This window comes from Falco punctatus, assembly GCF_963210335.1.
Source record: "Falco punctatus genome assembly, chromosome: 3".
Classification (NCBI taxonomy): domain Eukaryota; kingdom Metazoa; phylum Chordata; class Aves; order Falconiformes; family Falconidae; genus Falco; species Falco punctatus.
Genome location: NC_137582.1, coordinates 28,235,949 through 28,253,873, shown reverse-complemented (window position 1 = coordinate 28,253,873; position 17,925 = coordinate 28,235,949). Strand labels below are relative to the sequence as shown.

The following is a 17,925-nucleotide window of genomic DNA, read 5'->3' as shown; positions in this document are numbered from 1 at the left end:
TCTTAGCCAGTGGGTCCGCTGTTTCAGTGCTGCTGCTGCTGTCACCATTACTGCAAACACCTTGTTGCCACTGTTGAGCAAGAGTGCGATACCTGCATCGCCTGCGGTGGTGATGGGTTAGGCCAGAGCATGAGAAAGGAAATGCAAGTAACCACCAGCACAGCAGTGAAAAACACTACAGAGGGAGGACTTTCAAAGCACAAAGAACAGGCTGAAAAGGAAGAAAAGCGTGCCTTGCCCCTATATTATTTAAGATACAGTAATCCCACAGTAACACAGCCAGTATTTTTCTGTAAGACTAAGACTTGTAGATTGATGGTGTTTCTTTTAGCATTCACTTTGATGTATTGTCTCATGCAAAAATCCCAATGAAAACATAATAAATCCTGTTATATCAATATGCTAATGTATGCTAGATACGAGACTTGTAATAGGTTCCTCTGAGACATGTATCAGAGATATAACAGAGTTCTGTTTTTCACTATCAGAAAGATTGTGACGGCTGAGGGCCCCCAGGAAGACATTTGATACAGAATCCTGTCTTTCCATATTAAAAAATAATCATCTTTTATAAATGAAAGTGATAGTTGTTAGCTGGGTTTTTTTGTAAGTCTAATCACTCTACATCAAAGGAACCCCTCAATAAAGCAAGAAAATGTGCTCTCCTACTTCAGTTTCACATACCATCCGAACATGCTTCCAGAGACTATGCAACAAATCCTACCCTTGTGATACAGGGAGATCACTGTGATCATAAAAAACTGGAAGAAGAGAACAGGGTGAGATCTACAAGCATGTTGCGTTATGAGAAGCTCCATCACAGAAAGGGCAGCTTTCCTGATTGGAAAAACTGCTGGTGGTTCATGGCATAGAAGGGACTGTTGCTCAGGCTTATTGGGCTGTTTAAGGTCTTAATTGCTTTTTATGTGGCCCCTAAAAATGTGAGGTGAGAGTAAATGAGACAAAGCATTGCTCAGTTGAGTTCCAGGTGCAATCTGAAAGGAGGATAGAGCCAAACCTCCCAAGCAGGGCAGTAGGAGGGCTGGAGTGCCAGGCTGAGGGCTTTGTGCAGTCAAAGTGTTGGTCTGGGTTGGATGTACAAACTGACACAATGTCACCCTACACTGATCCCTAAGCTGTTGTTTCACTTGATGATGGCATCATGGTTGAAAAGGACAATGCTCGATTTGGTACCAATATGAATATGAGGAGGAGGTGGAGCCTTTCAGCCTCTAAACATGCTGGTGAGTGGATCTGGGGTAACAGGAAAAAGCTGCCAGCTTTGCTGATCCTCGCTTGGCTTGCTACGGAGAATCCAGCCACCGACATTTTCATTAAATTTGATACGAACGCATTTGTGGCCTTGTTCTCCCTGTTTGTAAATCTTCTGGTCTGGGGAGTTTGTGCTGCTGTTCAGTGCTGAGGCTTTCCAGGGCTACAGGAGAGCAGCAAGGGGTCCTGCGGTCCCTGGGGCCTCTCCTCCTCCTGGAGAGCAGGCATCCACTCAGGTTTGCTTTGTACTTTGTTAGTTCTTTTGGGATTCTCTGTGTTTTCTCATAAGGAGAAATGGTGCTAGAAAAACAATAACTGACAGCCTGTTTACCCTACCCAGTGGAGAGGAAGATGTGTAAGGAACAGAGTATGTTCTAATGCAGATATTCCATGGGGTTTGTCATGGCACAGAAACGAATGCAACCCTGCTCTTTAGTGCAGATACAGAACCCCAGGGTAGGGGGATGCCACAACAACCCTACATTAGCAGCTGAGCTTTGTATCTGGTCATGCTGAAGCAGGGCCAGGGCTGGTGTTAGCTGCTGCTCCGAGGACACGGGAAGAGCCCCGGTCAAAAGGCAAAGGCACCACGTGTCAGGCTGACTCCATACACACAGTTTGCCATTACAGCCTGTAGTTTGTGTGTTGTTCCTTTCCCTTGATTTCCAGCACAAATACGTCTGAATAATACAGTACATAGCCAGCACTTCACTTCAAGATTTCCAGTGAAAGAAAGGATCTTGATAACAGACTTTTTTTTTTTCTTTTTTTTTCTTTTAAACAGCTCTGCGTTATACAGTTTCAAGCTGTGTAAATATACTACTATGTCAAGAAATGTTTTAAAGCTTTCAGTAGAGTGATGTGCCTTAAGGGTAAAAACATGTTAGAGGAAGCCAAAGTGAGGTGGGACTCCTACTAACACCACAAGAAAACACATCCAAAGAAGCCAGGTATGGAATCATTGTCTACCCAGATAAGGTTTGTCTGTACTAGCAACTTAATATGACAACAGCTAGTATGATATTAAGTATGCAGACCTGACTGGAATTAGGCAGGCAGACCCCTTTTAAAATATGTGAGCTGGTTCTTCATAACAGCACAATTTCAAAGTAAATGTGTTTCTTATTGTGGAGGAAGCCTGCCTTCCTTTAAAGTACACTACCTGGTTTATATAAGATGCCTATTTGGTCCAACTGTAATTAATTGTAATTAATTGACTGTGATTTCCCCGAGGACAGAATCACATTTGTCTGCAGGTTAGTTGCTATGCTCCAGCCCAACAGAACTTCCAAGGGAGAACTTCCCATGAGACATGTTGCTCAGGAAAAACTCGCAATGGCTATCAAATACTGTAGTTCAAATTGTGACACGATCTTTGCCAAATGAAACAACATTTTATATTCAAGCAGTTATACAGAGAACCAAGATCATAAACACCCAAACGCTGCCAGATTTTTTCATTCATTGTCTCATTGCAATATTGCTTCACAATTTGCTTGGAAGGAGGGAGGCTGAGGGGTGCCTCTGAGCAGCACATACCTGCACGATTTCCAGCATCTCTGACTTACTGATGTAGCCGTTCCCATCGAGGTCGTACATGCTGAATGCCCACTTCAGCTTTTGCTCCAGTTTACCTCTCGACGTTACACTCAAGGCTATGATGAATTCTCTGAAATCTATTGTTCCATCTCCATTGGCGTCAAAAGTGCGGAATACATGTTCCGCAAACTTAGAAGCGTCCCCATAAGGGAAAAAGTTCCCATATATTTTTTTAAACTCCTCCATAGATAAATGTCCACTTGGACAGTCTCTCAAGAAGCCTTTGTACCACTCCTGGATCTCGTGTTCTGTAAAGTCTGTACTTTCTAGCAAATCTTGCATGACTTCAGGGCGTAGTTTGCTGTTTTGCTTTCCCATATTGGCGTCAAAATGTTACCTGCAGGGGAAAACCAAACACATATGAATTATTATTATTAATTATTATTATCTATTAGCTTAGAGGCTGTAGAAAAACAGTATGCTTGACTCTGAGTTTACTAATGAGAGTTCACTCTCGGGAATCAATTGAAACAGGACGGTGCCCACCACTAGGAGTATACTCTGAAAAAACTAACAAGGCCTAATCTACATGTTGATTATATTGTCTTTTTGCAGCCTGGAGAACTGTAATTACATTGAATTTATTGCCGTTTGCCTTTGAAATCATGAGGTAAGCAATGGATGTTGCAAGGTGTAGCTGACAGCAGCTGTGTGTTGCAGCACACTCTCCATCCCAGTCAACCAGTTGTCTCAAGGACCTGACCTGAATGAGATGGATTTCTTTTTTTTTTTTTTTACCTCTGGTGGAAACCAGGTTGCTACAATGGTCTAGGTTCACTTGGTCTTGCTCCAAAATGGGATCAAGGTGCATCTGCAGTGTACACTGAAAACAGGAACTCCAAAGCCCTTCTAGATACCTCTTTATAGCCAGAATCAAACAAAGCAACCCAGAAGCTGCCTCTCTTGTTTGGCATGGACCAATTCCTATATTAGTTCAAAATGCAGATGAAATCTGAAAAGATTTTATGAAAGGTGGATTCCCCTACCCCAAACTATCGCCGTGTTTTTTAATTCTCCCTGCAGCCAGAAATCAGATCTATTGCTAAGTAATAGTAATGTGGGTGGTCACAGCTCTTTGAAAAAAATCTCTTTAAATAAAAAGAGGAGAAAACAAAAGTACCCAGACAACAAAATTGGAAATTCGTTTCCCTTAAATTAACCATTAAGAAATGTTATTGGACACAGCTGCTGTTATATCACCTTAATTATATTTTATTTAAGGCAAGTTGCTACAGATTACACTGTGCAGCAGATCTACTAATGATTGATGCCCTTTGGGGTTTAAGATTTGGAGCCTGAGTGTGTTGGCTGCAAAAGGCAGCAGCATCAGCTTTACTGGAAGCTTTAGCATTATACCTGAATTGTGGGAAGCTGTTCTGTATCGAAAAAACCTGCCTGAGAATGTATCTTGCGAATGACAGTCACAACTAAAATCTGATGTATGGATAGCTTAAGTAGAATTGCAAAACAATCTATACAAGACTTCCACACTCTTGTCAGAATGGAGTCTCTGGGCCACAGAGATGGATTTATGAGTAGTGCCTGGAGTGGCTAATGAGCATTCAATAAAATGCTTTTTCTAGACCAAAGTAATACTTTTTAAAAATGAAGAATAATACAATATCATTACATGTCAGAAGCAGCTAGTGAGAAATGTACCACCATTTGAAGCTAATCTACTGTCTCTTTGGCATTGGGAGGAAGAAACTGAGCCCCCCCCCGGGTGATGCCAATTGTTTCCTGTAGTAAGAAGCTCCCCATCTCCCCAAGGTGAATTTGAACTCCCCAAGGCAGCTAGAGGAACCACTCCTTAATCTCCTGTGTTCTTGGATGGAATAACCAAAAAGATTTATTTTTCAAGGGTCAAATGGTGAGATCCATCCTAGATCTATCTGTGTGTCCACAGGATCCACTGATGGATGTCTAGTAACTAGATGTCTGGTCTAAACCCACCGCCCACACAGCTGATGGAGAATAGGCTCCCCTGTTCACAGAGGGGAGGTTGGAGGGGGTGAGGAGTCCTGCCCAGTGCGACCCCCTCCACCTCCTGACCATTGCAGGGGTCTGGGTGACTAGCTTCATCCAAACAATGTCTTTTCCTCCAAAGTGTCTCCAAAACACTTGGAAAGTGGAAGATGCCACCTCAAGCTAATTTTTTCTATTGCCTTTCCTCCTTTCCTCCCAATCCAAACATACTGTACAGTTTTCAAGTAAACCAAGCTCCAAATACCCTGAAATTAGCCAAAAAGTCCCTGTTTTATAGGCCTGGTCTGACAGCTGCTGAGGCAGCTGAAGGTTGCGTTGCCTTCAGTGGGTGTTGGATGGGGTCCATTATAAACAACCTGGGAATTAGTCGAGTGAACGGATTACGTCAGGGCAGCCAGACGGATTTGTGTCAGGCAAAACAACATGAGCAGGGTCTGCCAGCGGGATGGAAAAGCAACTGGACAAGTGAAGTGGCCAGGCTTAGTTTAAGAGTGGCACCAGTTTAATACAAAACAAACCAGTAAAACCCCCAGAGCAGGCAGCAGCCACCCACACCCATGGTCAGCAGCTATTCCACAGCCCAAGGGCTGCACACTTTTCAGAGCATTAGTGTAGAAAGGGAAGATACGTGACTGATGTGCAAAGCGGCTGCGGTAGGAGCGAGCTGGCATTAGCGATATAAGCGCTTGCTGCTTTTTAGTATCTCAAACACTCGAGAGCGCAAAACTTGGCTTGCATGCTGCTGGTCCAGAATCTTGTGAAAAATCAAGTAGTGAGATAACACACAGGCAGTGGCCTTCAAGAGGCAGCCAAAAAGAATGTGTTTCAGACCCCAAAATGATGCCTTTATAGTTGCACATGGCTGCAGGTGCAACATATTTTTACCGAATAATAAAAAATTCAGAGTAGCTGGAGGTAGGTAGGAGCAAAACATCACAACCAGAAAAACCTGTGTTCACCAGGCAGAAAGGGAGAGCTAACCATATGTGACTTGCAGCAAGGGGTTGGAAGTCACAGCTGCTGTGACGCCAGGCAACACAGTCAAAACCAGTCAGATTATTTCTGAGTCCACTTGTGATGAATTTGTATCATGTTCCTTGCCCTCCAGATTGTTCCTTATTAATAGGTGGTGTTCTAGGAGTCATAACAATGGGATTTATTGTGCCCATTCTATCAACAGCAGATCAAAATGGTTTTGCAGCCCAAGTACAGAAAATCCTTGAAGACACTTGAAGATCCTTGTAATCATTTTATACACTGCTGCCTGCCTCTTCAGGATAGATTAGATTATGGGCAAAGTACAGTCTGCTAAGGGAATGTCAGCTAACAATGACAGCAATACATGCACAGAATAAAACAAAATTGGATCTGATTTTAGGCATTTTTTTACACTTTATCACCTCTGTAGATTTCAAATTTTTAATAAATGATTGAATGTTGAAATTCAGCAAGTAAATAGTTAACGGCAATCGCAGTGGCAAAGTAAAATATTGACAATAATGAGAAATGGATGTTGTAGGTATACAAAACAAAGACAAATTAAGCATTTAATGATTATGTTTAGTTGCATTTCTACAATTTCTTCCTCTGATACAATGGCGTTAGGCATAATATGTATGAATGACTTTCTATCTGACGTACAAAAATATTAAGGTCTTAATCTGAAGGCAATATTTTTTGGTAAAAGAATATGATGTGTTTATGGCTTGAAGGATTGATACCATTTCAGCCAACAACCACAGAAGACCCGAAAGGAAAGCATTGCTGCGGTGTGGTTGCTATGGAAAGAATATCTGTTCACTGATTATTGTACGAAATGCACAAGCCCTGCTCCATAAAGTAAACACTTGAACTTGCTCTAATCAGGTCTAGGTGCTAAGTTTTTAAGACCAGACTGAAGACAGCTGTTTGACAGACAACAGGCTGTGACAATTCACCATCTAAGAGAATAAATAAATGAAACAGCAACTGACACCACACTGGCTGACTTTCCCTGCAGTGCAATATATTGTTTGCAGACAGGACATCAATGCTGTTACAGCCTTCTCCTCAAACAGGGAGAACTGACCCAACAGAAAGGCAATGAACACTTATTCTGTCATGTGTCTCTTGTTAGCGGTTTGCTGCTGCTCATTTGCTCGATCTGAAACTTTGGGATAAGCAAACATAACTGCCTGTTTAAGCAACAGCCTTGCAGGAGCTGGGATGCTGCAGCAGCTGAGAGGGTGCAGCTGACCCATTGCTGTGTGAATGCAATGCAAGCATCGAAACATATTTCCTTAAAAGAAATCAAATTCATTTTTTCTGTTGGGGGTTCGCTATAATAAGCAAGTGCTAGCAACACATTTCTAAGAATGCTCTCACTCTTCAAACTTTACACCCATCATATAAAGACAACCCTTTTTTTCTTTTCTTCTTCTTCTTTTTTTTTTTTTTTTTTTTTGTGATTGAGCTCAATCTGCCAAAGACAACAAGACATCTTAATTTTAATTCTGATTTAGGTTTTATTCTGAAAGAAAGTCCACTGCTGAGAAAAAGTATAACGAGAAAGGGGCACTTGTTCAGAGAACTGTTGTTCTAAAAATGGAGAATTTAGAATATTGGGTATTTCATAGCTAACAGGGTACAACGCACCTGAAAGGTGTAAATAACCAGTCTGAAGAAAAGTCCTGCCTGATATATTTCCAGTGGGAATAGCAAGACAAATCACACCATAGGTTTGGCTACAGAGACCAACTGTGCAAAAATAAAGGCAGAAAACTTTTCAGAAAGAAACAATGAAAGCTCTATTTTGTGATTTCAGTGCTATTCCACAATTTCAAATTACAAAGCACTAGATTAAAAAAACCTTGAGCTTTAGGGAGCAATCTGTCAGTGGTAAAGAGATAACACTGGACAATGCAAGAAGCCTTTTACGTGGCTGGTTTATACGGTCCTAAAGCCACAGGGTGTGCACAGAGGTAATTCTGGGGCACAGGTGGAGAAAGATTCAGCAACACAGCACTGAAGTGAGCAGGACACTTCTCCAGCGCAGCTGAGAGTCAGCTGGATGACGGACATACCAGTACCAGCTTATCTGACTAGCATTATGGCTGTGTAATATTACAGAAACCAGGGATGAACCACCTCATTATTGTTTGTCTTCAGAAACTGCTGTTTCTTGGTTTCTTACACACACGGTCTGACCTGTTTCCAAGAAATAATCCACTTATGGGGGCAATGCTGTCTTTAACATTTCTAACACATAATTTGAGAATTTCCCTGAGACTAGCAACCATGGGATTTCAATCTCTGCCAAGCAGCTGAAGTTCCTGATGACCGCTGGAACGAACCAAAGGCTGAGCAGGACAACAGCATCACTCTAAACCAGCGCTGCTACCTGACAGCTGGGAGAAAGCAGCGCTCCAGCATGAGTCAGCCCCCCGTGGCAATGCCTAATGACTTGCCTGCAGTACTAGTGCTTTCTGCAGACCCGGTGGTTCTCCACCCACCGTGTTACCGCTGTCATTTTTCCTCCAGAGTAACTATTGATTGTTACTAAAAACCTGGACATGTGACAAGTGGACTCATACACACCATCTATCTCTCAAGCTTTCTACACATCTGGATATGGCAGGGATCTCACTTTCTTTCCTGTCCTACCCACCAGCAGTCATCCTCTGTCACTCATACCAGCCCCCGCAGTGCAGCATGTTGGGCTCCGGCAAGCTGAATTCCCCTGCCGTCACTTTCTGCCACTCCTTCCAGCTGCTTCTCTGCCTGTCCTTGTGCAACTCTGCCCTGCCACAGGCTCAAAGAAGGGGTGCTGCTCTGTCCTGGTTGACCAAACCTCTGGTTGACCAAACCTTGTGGCGTGGCATCCCCTGACCCTGTGGTAAGGGGGAGATGTCAGGGGCAGACTGCAGTGCATCTCAGAGCATGGGACTTCAGCTGGGGATGTGTCCCCAGGGCTTCCAGGCCAAAACTATGCCCTGTTCTCAGCACTTCAAAGAGTTAGAACTATTCTCTCCCTCCTCTGCCAGCTGCTCTCATTGTTTGGTAGACCTTCAGATTCCAGATGCCGGTTCACCAATTACAGCATGTGGCAGTCTCTGCAAGTTCTGCTGTAATTTGCGATCCAATGCATGCACGTTTCCAGACGCACCTCTGGTTCCACCTTGTCCACGCCCTTACAGAATGGGGGAAGGTATGCGCATTTACAAAATTCAAGGCCTTCTGGTATAAAAGTCAAGTTTCCTTCATAAGGTCGGTCATTCCTTCAGGCTATAATACTGCTAACTGCTGTACAAACTATGTAATGAGATGGTTCAAAGCAGCAGCTATCTCAAATGACACATTCTCTTCCCATCTGGGTATGATGTTTCCCCGTGGCTGGAACACCGGTGTTGACATGGCCCAATCATGAATCATGAATCAAAACCCAACAGTAAATGTGGGCAATGCACTGTCTGTCATCTTGTAGCTCTCCAGTGCGACTCAGGTGAGCAAGGCAGGAAAGTCTGTTTGGTGATCTCTGATGTGCCCCAACCCTGTACTGGTTCACTGAGCTGCCGATGTGCAGGTCAGGCAGAGTGCTCTTCTTTCACATCGCTCTCATTTCTCATGTTCACAACCTCAGAGACACCTCCAGTGCTGCTCTCCACGTTCCCATTGGAAATTTCAGTGCCAGTGCAGGATCCCACTTGTGGGACACAGTGCTTTTGGTTAGAGCAGCAGCAGCACTGGGAAGAATAACTTCTTGGATTTTAGCCTCACGTCATGAAGCACAAGTGCTACCTAGTCAAGGGAGTTTTTCTTTTCGGTCTCAGAGAAAAACTACCCTGCTGGCTCTTGGAAGCAGCCACTTTGTTTCCTTCTGGCCATTTCTAGTTTGTTTTCACATGTTCATTTGAGTAACCGGTGTGGCAATGCTTGCCAAGAAAGGCTTTTGTTTAATTTTTTTAAAAGCAGTGTCTTGAAACATATTTTTGAAAGAAAACCAAACTTATTAAAAATCACAGAGGGACTTAGCAAAAAAAATAAACATATGCAGAATAAAATTTTGAGCTTTGCCATCCTCAGTTTATCTGCTTATATTGGCAAACAGCAAAAAATGGATAGAATTCATGAGCAAAATTCATTAAAAAAATCTGACATTCTCTTATCCATATTCACAAGGAACACAAGATTTGCAGTGCAGTATAACAAGTACCCAATGCCTGAAACACATACTATGGAGTAAAATTTCTGGCTAAAACTATAGCTGACATTAAAGAAGAAAAAGTGAAGAAACGAAATGGGGGAAAACAGAGGAAAGGCTGTGGGTGGGATCATCATTCAGTGTTTATGATTTATTTGTCAATAGAAGTAACAGGGGACACATGTATCATCCAGCTACCCATTGGTACTTCATTACCTGCTCATCACAATAAATTTCACTCATTTTGTGTGGGTCTCTTGGTTTGATTCCAGGTTCCTGACGTTTTCACTGCTGCAAGTCACTGTTTTGTTTTGTGTCACCTTCCTGCTCCTCCAGCCCCATTACTGGGGACCCTTCCCCTACAAATGGTGCTCCTAATCGCTCCTTTGACAGCATTTGTTCTGTCAAAGCCCCCCAGGAGAAACTCAAGACAAGAAATAAAAGTAAAGCCTTTATAGCTCTGTGTTTTAGTTGAGGTGGGCAGTCCAAGCAGGAGCAGCTGCAGAGAGTTCACGTGTTTCAAACTTGGAGGCGCTTACAGATATTGAACATCAAAAGCCCAGGCTCTTATCCCTTCAGGTCTGCCCCGGCAGAGAAATGCTACAGCTGCTCCACATCATCTCCTGTTTCTCTTTACCGTGATCCCTTTGTGCATTCTAGCAATGAGGGCTGGTGTGGGGGTGGAGGGGGGAGAAGGAGCAGAAAGGTAGTGCCCCTGTCAATAAATGCTGGTACATTATTATCAGGGTCTTCAGCATCAGTGGGTTAGCTAGATAGCACCTAGTACTTATCGTGTTACTCTCAGCAATGCCCACAGTCTTGGCTGGAATTTTGAGACCAGTAAGCAGTGTTTCGGCCCTAAGCAGGGACAGCGGTGACGCCCTCACACCCCCTCACTTCTGCATCGCCTCCAGCATCACTGCGGCTTCCAGAGAAGGTCCCTGTTTCCACAACTTTTCCTGTAAGGCTGAGTGTGTGGTACAAGAAAAATGACCAGATGTGAGTATTTCTAGTATTGAGAGCTGGGGCAAAAAAGCACGCTGTGTGGATTTGCACAGCATGGCGTGTTGTGCAGCAATTCCTCTCGCATTCACAGCTGGTCACTCTCTCCATCTTAAAGCCTTGCTTTTAGGACTCAGAGCTGGCCTGTGAAACTGCTCCTAGCTGAAACTCGGCATACATCTACCCAGAGGAGCGGCTGTGCATTTGCTCATGTAATGGATCCATTCGCTCCACCTCCACCCATCAGATTTTGATTGAGCCAGGACATTAACCAGGTCTGTTCTTAATCTACTGGTGATCAGCGACCTGCTGCTGCTGCTGCTGCTGCTGCTGCTGCTGCTGCATGGGGAGCCTGGCTGTTACACAGGGGAGGTAACACAAAATCTCTGCTGCTTCAGAGTGTACCTAAGCACCTTCAGGAAGGTTTTCTGCTCAGTTAAGGTGTAACCTCTATCCTCATGCAGGGGTAGACAGGCACTGAGGACAGCCAGCAAAGGGACTACTGGAGCTCCGTATAGAGCAATCAGCGTTCCCAGATCCTACAGTGACCAACCAAGGTGTAAGTGGGTGTCATGGGGGGCCCTGTGCTCCCCTGTGCGCATGAGGGGTGTCTGGCCCTCTAGCCTTTCTCTGTGCCCTGGGCTTTGCCTGGAGTGCTTTGGGCAGTGGTGCAGAGGACCACCACCCTATGAGCAGTGTGAAAAATGATGCAATAAGTGTTGGCCAGTCATCCCCCAGGGCTGACCAGCAAAGGCTTCACCCACCCAGAACAGCTTGAAAGTAACAAGCTTGTTTTCCCTGCTTAATGAGACATAAGGAAATGAAAAAGACAACAGAAACCAGACAAAAGGGGGGAAACTCACACAGATTTGGTTAAGCCCTCTTCCCACACTCCCAAGGGCTCTCACTAATTTAATTTCTTTCTCATTCTTTAAGTACTCACTACAATAAAAATCATACTGGTAGTCATGTGCTTTTTTTGGTTCATAATCACTAATTTGTGAAGAGATGAGAAACAACAGTTTACCACAGGCTCAGTAAGAAAAAAATGTTTATTAATCCTGGGTAGAATCATCTAAGGTCTTTAAAATAACTAACTCTGTCTTGGCAGACTTCAGATGACTCTTTTGGGAATTGGATATGTATTTATATATTTGATTTCTTCAAACTCTATGGAAATAGTATTTTTGTAGAAGTATGTTTGCCTTTGCCTAATTTTATATGATAAAGGGCAAGAGAGACTTTGCTAGCAGAGTGCATTAGGACATCTGCCCTCAGGAGGCTGCTTTTCCAGATTTTACTGCGTGCAACTGTTTCACTAAGCACAGGACATTCACAGTATTTATAAACATGGGTGTTAAGCTAACAGCAGGGGAGTTGGCAAAATCTCCCAGCCCATTCCAGCTGGAGGTGACTTTATCTAGCAGCATACTTTCAAAAGGAGACCGTATACTAAAATCCAAATGATGGACACGTTTTCTGCAGTTATTGTGTCTCCTATAATGAAAGCAACTTTTGAACCTAAAACATCTTTAACAATCTCTTTCTGGACCATATATCCTAAAATGTACAAGGTCACATTTTTCAGGTGTTCTTTAATTAAATTAAATGCGGGCTTCTCGAAGAAACACATCTTCCATTTGGGCACCTGTATAATAGGCAGCTTCTCAGAAAGCATCTGTATCCAGTAAACTGAGACCTCCCAGAAAATAAGACCACTTATTTTGGTACCTAATGGGGGCCTAAGTGCTTTAGAAAAGCCAGCCTTCCTACACACCTGTGTCACTGCAATTTGTCTTTATCCTGATACATCTCCAGCCATGTCAAACCTGGTTTATTCCCTTTTCTTCTGAAGTGCTTCTCTCTTTTATGTAAGGCACTCACCGGTAGAAACATAATCTTCCCCAATGCACCCAAGCGCACCAGTCATGGAACTCATCTAGCAGCAACTTTATCAGGTTTCTAATCTGTCCTACATCTTGTTCGGTCCTTTTGTGTAACCATATATGCAACACCTTGGTGGAGGGTAGTGGAAACTGATGCAGAAAGCTACTGTTGCACAAAGTAACACAAGAAGCTGATGTGAATTCATGATCTTGATTTTTTTTAATCTTTGTAGATAAATAGCATGTGACTTCCAAAGAGTGACATTACTCTACCCTTAAAAAAATTGTTAACAGATGGTCTCCTATCCCACAGCAGAGACTTGGTGTTGACAGATAAAATGAAAGCATGATATTGGAAAAAACCAGAGTCATTAACTGGCAAACTAGATATTTTTAAAGATGTTCTTGTGATGGGGAAAGGAATGATGGTGAAGGTTCCTACCTGGAGAGTAACTGTGAGTCTTTGTTCCGTACTGATGAAATTTAATGGAACTTTCTCTGGGAAAGTAGGCAACAGGAGGGTGGGAGTGGGAGGTTCTGGCAGCCAGGACCAGAATTCTGCTGGGGAGATGGAAACAAGATGCACTAAGATAATGTCAGAGTTTACAAGTTCATAAATATGATGGCCCATGCCAGGGATGACTTGTCCAGCACCTAGCATTGTCAAGTGAGCCTGAACACACGGGGCCTAACATAAAAGGTGACATGAATGACTACAGGAATTTTGCAGGGCTTGTAGGAATCTTTTACAGCAGCTTTCAGAGAAGTTTCTAAACTGCAGATCAAGCACTGATTTTCTCTTTGTGCATGTCTTACTTCTCAGATTTTTTACATCCTTGAACTTGCAAGAAGAGTCTGTGAATGACTACCCCTGGAAGAACAGCACTGGGTGAATATTTTTTTAGTAGAACCCATTTCCATCAGCTAATGCAGCTTAGCTGATACCAAAATGTTTTGTGGAAATGTGCCACATTCAGGAAAACAGATTCTGGGAAAACGTCAGAATTTATCATTTCAACTTTATCTTTTCCTTTTAACAAAGCAAGACGTTTCAGTGTGACTTTATCTTTTTATTAATTTTGTTTTGGCATTTATGTGAGTTGTTAATTTTAGCACTACAATGGTTTTGACATTATTGAGAAAACAATTCATTGCCAATCAAGTGAAATAACTCATTGTTTCCAGATCATTTTTAATATCCCACCAGGAAATTTTGATGTTTTGTTCCAATTTGCAGTGAAAATAAATATAAATGCCAAAATTTCCTTTGGAAAGGGAATTTCAGATTCTAACCAGCTCTAATCAACAACAAAGCCATCTGTTTTGTATTAATGACTTAGGGCAGAATGTAACGCTGAGAACAGGGTGATATTCTACTGTTCAGCATTGCTCATGGAAGTCAATGACATACAGCAAGTTTCTAGATCCTAGTTGTCTAGGGAAGTTTGAGGCTAGCCACTTCTATTTTATTCTCCATGCTGTCTTGCCAAATTCATGCAATTTGTCATTCAAACCCAAGATTTTCCTGTGAAAGTATAAGAAAACATGCTCCCAGTGACATATGGCACAGCCTACAGCCTCTACAACTGAAGGGAACTTGTAATTCCCAAATTACAGTGCAGTAAACTACTTTCATTTTACAAAGGTTTTAGACTGAAAATTTAAATAATGTATTTGTTTCATGATAAATGTCTGATTTTGAACATTAGTAAGAAGATTAATCTATTTTTTTTCAAAAGATAACTTCATCCAGATGTATCATGATTTGAATTCTATTTGAGAAGTCCTATTGACATGAAGCACTTCAGCACCAATGAAATAAAACAACATTTTAATTCTAGTTCAAGGCAATGTCTCTGTTATCTTTTTTATAAATTTCTTTATAAAGTTTTTTAAGCTCTATCTTCACAGATATATTCTTCATGCTGCAGATGAGGTACAGGAACACCATGTAATTGCCTCCAAGCTGCTCCAGCAATCCAGTCTGCTTGCTGGGCTCAGCCACGGTCTGCAGTTCAGGCACTTTGCTTTGCCCCTTTAAAAGTTTCCCGTGGGCAAGAATGTGGTTACCTTTGGTGATGATGGCATCTCCTTTTTTTCCTAACAATCTGGTGACTACCCAAGCCACCTCAGGGTACCTGCTTCCCCCCACTCTACCTGGGCAGCTGACCTAGAAGGGCTGGATCTTGGGGTGTGCAACAGGCCCTCAATGTGCAGATGCTGCTTTCTGTTCCCTCCGAGCATCATTTGTGTACTAACCTGATGGGAAAATTAGCTTGGATATGATCTATGAGGTTACTGGAAGAAGGTTTTGATTTGTATTCATTTCAAAAGTCAGAATGACATCCAGTCCGGACAGCCCGCTGTGAAAAACAGACCCGTGTTTTACCCGACTGCTATTTCATACACATATCAGTGTGCTGCCCGATTTTAGAAATTACTCAACAGGAATGAATTTGGGAGTTTGAGCAACATGGTAAAGGTCGCTAAGAAAACTCCCTTAAGAGGCATAGAAAAACATCTTACAAATTAAGTGCAAAAATAATTTGCTGTGCTTCTCTGTCCATCTCTCACACACACATATAAACAAATACTTGCATGATCTTTATGTTCTTACTATTATTTGTTATCAATAAGCAAAACCCTAGCAGTTCTCAATATTAAGTGTAGGTAGTAGCCACTCATAAACAATACTGTTTTACAAAGGAACCTTTGTAATGGCATCCGTCATATGGTCATAATACAGATTGTAGTAAAAAAAAAATAAAAATTGTTTGCAAGAATTCAACAAAATGTTCAAAGCATTACACAAACTGCAGTGAGAAATACTGTATAAAATCTAGGACTGAATCTAGACTGAAAAATCTGAATTACGGGTTTGAAAACTTTTCTGCCATTACTGAAAATTTTCTGTAAATTCAACTAAGATGAACTCCTCCACAAATGAATGGGTTAACAGCACTTCTGGCTCCACTATTAACATCCTCTGAGGAAGTAAACAAAGTTCATCAGATAACTGTTTTCAGATGAACTATTTTTTTCTCATGTGAAGAACAAACAATTTGTATTATTGTAGAAAAGTAGAAGTGGCAGAACCAGAACATTTCTTTCCAAAGTTTGACTTTAGGAAAACCAGATTTTGTCCAACATGGAATAAAATACCACTTTTCACCACTTCCTAGTGACTGTAAATAAATAGAAATGCTGATACTATTACAATTTTAGGCCGGTTTACTTTTGCCTCTTTGGTGTTCTCAAGATGTCAGCTTCTCTGAGATTTCTTGTATGCAACATTTAGTACCTCTCCCCATTTTTCACTTTCTATGAAATTTATTTTTTCTGTTATTGTATAAAACTTTGTTCTTTCTTTGACATTTTATTTATTTTCCCTTCATCTCTTACTTTTCACTACTATTTCTTAGCTCCCTAGAACAAACCCCATTTTTCATACTTTTTCTATTATATTTGAAGAAGCCCATTCATATAATTTCTCTTAATTTTTTTCTCTGTTTCCTCCATATTTCTGTTCCTACTATGAGTGCTTCCAAGGATTGGCATTTCCCGCACTGTACAATGTGCCAAAGCAGTATCCTGACAATGAAATCTATTATGACTGAAGTAGCAGGGTTTGGAAACCTTGGAAGGAGATCCATCTACGGGCTTAATTTCTCTGTCTCTCTAATTAAATCATCCAAAAGAAATAGATGGGGAAGACTTATTTTGCACCTAATTCCTAGCAGATTATTACCATTTCATCCACCATACTTTTGCCTTGCTGCTTTTGCCCTAATGGTAGAGTACCGGCGCTGCCATTATTAAGGGCAGTTTCTGAACTCAGAGCAGCAGCATCACCAGCATTTGATTAGAAATTCAGATTTTGATGATCTGATTCTTTTTCCTGGGAAACAATACTTTTCAGAAACGGAAAGGAGTGGAAACGTACGTGAATGGTTGAGATGCTGACTCTAATCAGAATTTTATGCCTGTGGCTAATGGAGGATTCACCAGTTACATGATGGCAAACATTTCAGATCCATTCAGCAATGGTATGCTTTTATGTAATCATAATTGCATGGATAGAAATCTCTATCTGTGGCATTGTTTGTTCCAGTTTCTTTTCTTGCACAGTATGCTCCATATACCCCATTCTTTCTACAGTAACCTTAACCCCTTACATTCTCAGTATTGTGCCTTATAAAAATAAAAGCCTTGTACTTGAAATGTCTCCCTCTCACTGCTTGTTACATATAGCTTTTAAGATGTCATTAACTTCGGCTGACAATCTTTTCTTCCACATCATCTTCACCAATAACTTCTGTCCTAGCGCAGTCCCTGGACACTCCACGCTTTCTCTCACTTTATGCATCAAATATTTCCTAATTCTTGCCTCTGTTACCAATGTGATGAAAACCAGTGAAGCTCCACTGCTTAGAAACAGGATGAACACTGAAGAATCAGCCCACTGTTTATAAAGTGCCATATAAAATCACCACACAAATCATTTATTCAATAATAAAAGCACATCCTGTTCCACCAAACATGTCTCACATCTTAATGTTCTAATAAATTCACTGTACAGTCACTTAAATCAGAGAACTGCCAAAGGAATTCACTCCTGTGAATAACCAAAGGAATCCTCCAAGAAGGATTAAGAAATTGATAACTATGCAAATATATATATATATTATATATATATATATATATATATATATATATATATATATATATATAACTTCTAAATTTTCTACTTGCTTTCTCTTTATTAAAAGGATGTTCCCTACGAGGAACTTATTACTTTTTCATGAATGTTCTAGAAAAGGGACCCATTCATGAAGAAACATTACGTATTTCATTGCAAAGTGCTCTAAAATGTATCACTCGGCTAAATTAAAATAAGGATGTTTTCACATTAGTCTCCGCAGGATGATAAAACAGTCACTTATTAACAGTTTACCACCCAGCACTTAGTAAGATCCATTTGATCTCAACCTAATTGAAAGA

General features: G+C 41.5%; 1 protein-coding gene across 3 annotated transcripts in view; it reads right to left on the bottom strand.

Annotated features, from left to right (window-relative positions):
• Positions 1-17,925, bottom strand: part of NCALD (neurocalcin delta) — a 64,992-nt gene that overhangs the window by 16,573 nt on the left and 30,494 nt on the right. For 2 of the 3 annotated variants that reach the window (XM_080378047.1, XM_080378045.1), the window contains exon 2: positions 2,812-3,208. In XM_080378047.1, coding sequence (XP_080234173.1) covers positions 2,812-3,189 — 378 coding nt within the window. In that variant the 5' untranslated portion in view covers positions 3,190-3,208. Of the gene's footprint in view, positions 1-2,811; positions 3,209-13,366; positions 13,486-17,925 lie in introns of all 3 variants that reach the window. The other variant, XM_080378046.1, reaches the window with a different exon arrangement.